Raw genomic sequence first — 7,312 nt, 5'->3', positions numbered from 1 at the left:
TTAATAAATATTAATTTCACGTAATTTTTTAAATTATATTAAATTATATCGTTTATAATTAATGAAATTTCGATTTATATTAATTCGAATATTAAATTAATAATAATCGATTTATATTTCGTAAATTTAAAATAAAATTAATTTTAAAAAATAAAATTTAATTTTAAAAATAACGTTTATAAATAATATTAATTTTTTATTATATAAATAAAAACTTTAAATTATTATTATGTTAATTATATAAAGTTTTTAATTATTTTTTATAAGAAATTTCGAATTTTTCATTAAATTTTATTTAAATTAAAAAAGTTTTTTTTATTATTAACTCGTATTTTTAAATATATAAAAATACGAATATTAAAGTTTAAGTTTTAATATTAATTATATTTTTAATTAATTATTTATCGTTTTATAATTTAATTCGTATAATAATAAATAAATAAAAACGAATATAAACTTTAAAATTATTTAAAAACGAAAATAATAAACTTTTTTTTAATTTAATTAACGCATTAATTCGTAATTTTTATTATATTATTAAAATTTTTTATCGTTTTTTTTAAATCGCATTTAATTTTTTAATTTTATTAATTTTCGCGGTAATTTTTTTTACGTTTTTTACGGTAATTTTAATTTTTTTAATTAATTTAATTATGCATTTTATAACCGTTTATAAAAACTTTAATAAATATTAAATTATATTTATTTATATAATTTCGAATTTTTTTTTTATATTATTATTAATTTTATTTTTTTAAAATTTTATCGTAACGTTTATATTAATCGTAATTATTTTATTTATCGTAATTTAAAACTTTTAAACGTTAAATTTAATATTATTTAAATTTTTAAATTTTTCGATTAATATTAATTTTTCGTTTAATTTTTTTTTTATAACGTTAATTTTTAATTAATTAAAAAAAACGGTTAAATAACATTATATCGAATTAAATTCGTTTAATAATTCGCATTATATTTTTTTACATTTTATTTTTTTTTATAATTTTTATAAATTATCCGTAATTTTTAATTTTAATAAATTTATTAAATATTTAATTTCGTTTTTTAACATGTATTATTTTAATTATAATAATTAATATTTTTTATATTAAAAAGTTTAATTAAAATAAAAGTATTTTAAAATTTATACGGCCGTTTTTAATCGTTAAAAAATTAACGTAATATTTTATTTTTTTTTATTCGTAAAAACTTTTAAAATTATTATTATAAATATATTTATAAATTTAATATTTAATAAAATCGTTTTTTATTTTTATATATTTTACGATTTTTTATAAAATAATAATTTTATTAAAATTAATAATTACATTAAATTTTTTTTAATAATACGATTTTTTATTTTTTCGTTAATAAAAAAGTTTTTTTATTTTTATTAAACGGTAATAATTATAATTTTTTAAACGTAATTAAAGTTTTTTTTCGTATAATAAAATTAATATTAATTTATACGATATAAAAAAGTTTAATTATTTCGTTCGAAAATATTATTTATTTTTTTTATTTTAAAATTAAATATTTATAATAATTAAAAAACGTAAAAAATATTAATTATATTAATATTAAATTAAAAAACGTTTAATTTTAAAATATATAATTTTAAATATTATAATTAATAAATTTATTAATACGAAATGTTATTTATAAAAATATTTTTAATTATATAAAATTTTTCGAATTTTTTTCGTATTTTTTAATTTTCGATTTTTAAATTTTTTATATTTTTAATTAATTTATTTATATTAACGTTAATATTATTTTTTTTTTTTTACGAATAAATAAATGTTTTATTTTTTAATATTATCGAATTTAACTTTTTTATCGTAAAATTTTTTTCGATTATAAAATTATTTAAAAATATTTTATAATAAAAAATTAAAATTAAATCGTCGTTATATAAATTTATAATTATTTTTATTAAATAATTTAATTTTTTAAGTAATTTATAAATAAATTAAATTTTTAAAATTAATAAAAAACTTTTTCTTAAGTTTTTTAAATATTATTTCGTTAATAATAATTAAGTTTTTAAAAAAAAATTTTTAATACGTAAAATAATTTTTTTAATATAATCGTTAAAATTAATAATATAATTTTTAATTTTTTTAATTTCACGAATTAATATAACGAAAATTATTAAAAAGTTATTAAGTTTTAAAAAATTATTAATAATAAAATTACATATTATATTATTAAATTATATTATTTAAAATTTATATTATTTTAAATCGCGAATTTTAAATTTAATAAAAAATTTTTTTTTATTTATTTTTATATAATACATTTATATATAACCGTTTTTATTTTTTATTTTAAATTAATATTATTAATTTAATTAAAAATGTTTTTAATTATAAGTAATATTGTTTGCGTTGTATAGGTTTTGGTGGTACGCGCGCTGTATCGAAAAAGGGCTTAGCGCTGAATCGAACGCGCTACAGATTGTACTGAAATCCCACCATGTACTCGATCAACTTGAACCATTTGCAATTCAATCAATTCAACGTTTCAATCTTTGCAACCTGGTTCAATCGAAAGCGCTTGATCTGAACTATGTGGCATCCTCTTTTCTTATCTTTCAAGTCTGATTTGCCCTCAGTATCAAAGGTTGAAAGCTGACTGTCACTTCGATCGATTCTAGTCAATATCAGCCCGCTCCAGCTTCAATCGCCCCTTACCAGGTTGGACCAGGGTTGATCAAGGTGCAACCTGTATCATTCGAAAGCGCTTTGCAAGAGCAATTGAATGCTTGTAATTACCGAACTTTTGGACCTGGTTTGATTGAGAAACAATTGATCAAAGATTCGAGATAGCGAAAAGATACAAGTGGTGGAATAGCTTAAATTGGGGTACTTCAGCTCCCACCCAAATTGTATGAGACAATATGTACACCATTCGCCGGCGTTTTTCCGCGCCCATACAGCGCAACAACTAGCGCGAGCCATATAACGCAAATAATATTACTTTTAATTAAATTAATTTAAAAATTAATTATTAAATTAATTATTTAATTAATTATTAAATTATTTATTTATTTAATTATATAATTAATTTTAAATTAATTATTAAATTTTAAATTTATTTATTAATTTAATTAAATATATTTTTTAATTTTTAACGTTTTAATTAAATATATTTTTTATTATAACGAATTTTTTTTAAATTAATTATATAATTTTTTTAATATATTAATTATTTTTTTAATTTTAAATTTAAATTTTTTCGTATTTTAAAATTATATAATTAAATTAAAAAATAATTAATATATTTTTACGTAATTTAATTTTAAATTTAAATAATTTTTAAATTAATAAAATTATAAAATTAAAAAAAATTATTTTATATAATTTAAAATTTTTTTTAATTTATTAAAATTAAAATTAAATATTTTTAATAAATTAATTTTTTTCGATAAATTTAAATATTTAATTTAATAAATTAACGTAATAATATATAAATTAAAAAATTACGTAATATTAATATTTTATATATTTTTAATTTAATAATTTTAATATTTTTTATATAAATAATATAAAAATTATATATTTATAATTAATAAATTTTATTACATTTTTAAAATATAATTACATTATATAAAATATATGTTTTTTTATAAATTAATAAAATTCGAAGATTAACCCGATTAAGAACTCCGGAAACTCCGACAAGTGTTAGTTTTTCCTTACGTTTCGTTGCGACATAATAACCCTCGGAGCTCGGGCATACATTCCTATCAGTTCAGATTTAATCCCACGGCTCGGATTCCCCATATTGGACGAGGCTGCATATTAATATGCAATGTACTAATATATTTAAGCAATACCCCAATCCATACCTCTCAACCGCATTTCTCGTCATAATTCATGATAATTCTAGGTAACCATTAAAAACCCAACCATCTACCTCAACCCCGCACACCCTTACGACCAGCGCCACCGCCTCCTAGCTGGAGTTCCGTACCCCTCGGGCACATCCTTGACCCTCCTTTCCCTGCGGCCATGCATGCGGGAGCTACAGCACGTAAAGAAGACCACAAACACAGCCAGGAAACTGCAGATCGCCGAAACGAGCAGGGTCCAGATCGCAGGGCCCCAAGTGGCGGTAGCGGCGTTGCCGGAGTCCGCGTCGTTGATCTTGTTCCTGATGATAGCGAAGGCTACGAAGTCGCAAACGAGCGCGACGAGAGTGACTAGGAAGGCGAGAAGGGAGACGAGTGAGGCGAGGAGCCCGCCGACGACGCCGGCGCCGAGGACGAGGAGGAAGGCGATGAAGGTTAGACCCGTTGCGATCGGGTGTAGGATCATCACGCGCGTGAGCGCTTTAGCCGAGTCCGATGCTGCGTCTGAGAATGACAGGCCGTTTACATTCTCTTCGACCACGGAAACGGGGTCGTAACCTACTTCCGATTGGGAGCAGAAGTCTTGACCAGAACTAGATGTTGCGCTATTAGTCGCCTCGTTCTGGGTGTAAATTGAGAGGGTGAAAGGTGAGAGGTGAGTTTGACTTACGCTAATGTATCGCGCACACAGTATCCGAAGGTACCAAATGTGATACTTGGGCTCCGATTGTTATTATTGAATGATGATGATGAGGCGCCATTGAGATCGATTTTTAGCAAGGAGATGCTATTGACGACTGGGGCCGAAATGTCGGTTATGATTAGCAGCACGGTCGCTGCGAATAGCAGGAACGTGCCGATATGGTGGAAGAACCCTGTCCGCGCCATTGCGATGGAGGTTTTCTGTGTGCGCTGTCTTGTATATTGTGAGCGACGCAAAATATTAGGGGTTATATGAATATGAAGGTATGTATGTCGATGTATGTATGTAAATACAAAAGAAAGCCGCGAGCTATCCAAACAAATGTATAATTAATAAAATCATATGAGACACATGGACGGACTCATCGTCAAATATATGGAAGCATGAAGTTTGGTGTACGCAATTGGCTTAATGCTTGTATTAATGAGTTTCCTTGGCACCAACATGTCAAACCCTTCCCAAAAGGTAATTGATGATGCTTAATTTGAAGACTCCGAGTGTGATGTGTGACGATCCCCTACCTGCTACACCTATGAGATCGCGATTCGATACGTATACGCCCGATCTTGCAACGTCATACGGTGACCTGATGACAAGTTCGTAATCCTCATCCTTAAGATCCCTAGCGGATAGTCGGCAGATGTCCATGTCGAAAAGCGTGGCTCCAAACTCATTCCGGCTTGTGCCACCACAAATGCCGTCCGGGGCTATACACAGCCATACAGATAGAGCTGAAGATTCGTAGGTGACGTCGTGGCTTTGCAGGTCGGGGTGTAGTGTCTGTTGGATCCTTGTGGGGAGGGCCGGGGTTCTGGACCTGTCTGACCTATGCCTTGTTTTGGACGTCCACCCAACTGCCACTCTCCGTACATGACGGCAGCACTGCAGCTAACCATGCAACCAACGGCAGCGGCCGAGCCAATGCCAACGACACGTCATCAATTGCCCTCGTTGTCGATTCTAGCAAAAACCAGCCACAACTTCGAGGCTGTGTCGGCGCAAACTCGCAAACATTTGCAGAATTAATAGTATTTTTGTGATGCAGCGCGATAGAGCGCAATCCTAGTAATTCCAGTGAAGGCATTAAATCTTGGCATCCCTCGATCGTTAAATGAGTCGAGGGAGAAGTAAAGTGCAAACACTTAAAACGCGCCAAGTAGCTACCCGTTTTCCGGGATTGTAGGTAGCCGTCTAGGCAGGGTGTCTTTGATTTCAAAGCGGTTCTTGGACAGTCCAAGCCACAGCGACTGCGAATTCCGAAGGTCTTTTAGACTTAATCCCAATTGAATTCATCCCGAGCATTGTAGACTTGGATGTATGTTTCAATCGACGTGATAAATGTTTCTATATGATATCCACATAACACCTAAGTTCAGATGAATCTGATGTTTATAAACGGCGGCTTATCCTTTAGGCGATTCTTCTTCGATTTCTGTTTTAATTGAGTTCAGCGATAGACCCTCGAGATCTGAAGGGATGTCATTAAATGCATCAGACGCATCGCGTGTGTCGGGTGAATGAGGCGCATCATAAATTGACGCGCCTACACTCTTAGTAAGTTCAGGTTTAACCGCCCAGTCATCCGTTTTCCCGGGTAAAGTCTTTTGGGGGAGCGGATCAACAAGAGGTGGTTTATCGCAGGCTGTGCCGTCTGCGAAAGCTGCCAAACTTCTCATGATAGCCGGTATCATGTTCCGATTCTGCCGATTCCGAATCCGCTCCAAAATAAAGATATGCTTACGCTTCAGACGCTGTTTCCCGAGCAGCGTAGTGGAAGCCCCTTCGACACCTTCCTCTGAGAAACTCGTAGAATCCCGCAACAGTTGATTGGCAGTATCCCAATCCCGCAACGCCGGGGCCATTGCGCCTGCCGGTACGCACTGGCGCAAAGCAGCGGATCTGAATGTCTCCATTTCATCGCCATCGCTAGATGGCCACGGTCCGTGAAGAGGGTTCTTCTTGATCGCGTCGAGATGATTATACGCTCTATTCGCGGCAAACATGTGCAAGGTAAAGGTTATATAGGATATGCCTAGATCCTTAAGAGCGGGTGTAGATTCTGTCTCTCTCGAGGGTGGTATCGGGTCGATAGGGGCAGTTATAGACCCCCGCACATCGTATTCGGCACCCCATGATGAGGTAGTCGGTTCGCCGCCGGCCGCATTCGGATCTTGCGCAACGACAACACGTGTGACAGGTGAAGCGTTGACTAAGGCGGCCGCCGCGTCCGGTTTACTTGTGACGACAATGAAGGAAGAATTATCCTACATTTATAACACTATTAGAATTCATCCGACGATGTTGTTCAGGAGATGTAAGTGCTTACTTCGAGCTTCTTGAAGGTATCGATGGTCTCGAATGAGAGCTTTTGGACAGCTCGTAAAACAGACCGCCGCTCGAAGAATGTTACCGGGGAAGGAATGCATTTCACATAGACTGTTCGGGAACTCAAAGATGACTGTAGGAGCTCCGCGAACGCCGATGCCGTACGTGACATCTTCATTCGCTGAGAATTATTGATTCTCGTTGACAAGATTAGGAGGGCGCTCAAGACCAAAATCCATAGATGATGGGATTCACTATCGATAAGATATTTAGTGGCTCATTTCATATTTATCTTCATAAATATCATAACTTCAATCTATGCATCATATCCTTCTTGTGCATGCATAATTCATAATTATGAATTAACATACAATCTGTCAGAATTGAAGCATTCAATTATTGATGAAAGATGTATCTTGTTCTAATTC

General features: G+C 30.8%; 2 protein-coding genes across 2 annotated transcripts; both read right to left on the bottom strand.

Moving 5' to 3' along the window:
- Positions 1-3,938: 3,938 nt before the first annotated feature.
- On the bottom strand, positions 3,939-4,744 carry GGS22DRAFT_188219 (pali-domain-containing protein; the record flags this gene model as incomplete). The annotated part of the gene is made up of 2 exons (XM_047964702.1): positions 3,939-4,449; positions 4,527-4,744. The coding sequence occupies 2 exons, from the start codon at positions 4,742-4,744 to the stop codon at positions 3,939-3,941; spliced, it is 729 nt and encodes a 242-aa protein (XP_047819764.1).
- Positions 4,745-5,802: 1,058 nt separating this feature from the next.
- On the bottom strand, positions 5,803-7,286 carry GGS22DRAFT_136141 (uncharacterized protein). Its single transcript, XM_047958593.1, has 2 exons — positions 6,886-7,286; positions 5,803-6,823 (listed from the first exon to the last, which is right to left on the bottom strand). Exons 1-2 carry the CDS (start codon positions 7,060-7,062, stop codon positions 5,963-5,965), a joined length of 1,038 nt encoding a protein of 345 aa, XP_047819763.1. The 5' UTR covers positions 7,063-7,286; the 3' UTR covers positions 5,803-5,962.
- Positions 7,287-7,312: the final 26 nt, after the last annotated feature.

Source organism: Annulohypoxylon maeteangense (genome assembly GCF_022496945.1).
Source record: "Annulohypoxylon maeteangense strain CBS 123835 unplaced genomic scaffold GGS22scaffold_7, whole genome shotgun sequence".
NCBI lineage: Eukaryota > Fungi > Ascomycota > Sordariomycetes > Xylariales > Hypoxylaceae > Annulohypoxylon > Annulohypoxylon maeteangense.
This window is presented reverse-complemented; position numbering and strand designations above follow the sequence as displayed.

What these genes read in the sequence shown, in the direction of transcription:
- GGS22DRAFT_136141 (XM_047958593.1), bottom strand. Translation starts at nt 7,062, where the DNA reads ATGAAGATGTCACGTACGGCATCGGCGTTCGCGGAGCTCCTACAGTCA. An exon ending in ATACCTTCAAGAAGCTCGAA is followed by an intron (nt 6,824 to 6,885) that starts GTAAGCACTTAC and finishes TTATAAATGTAG; the next exon opens with GATAATTCTTCCTTCATTGT.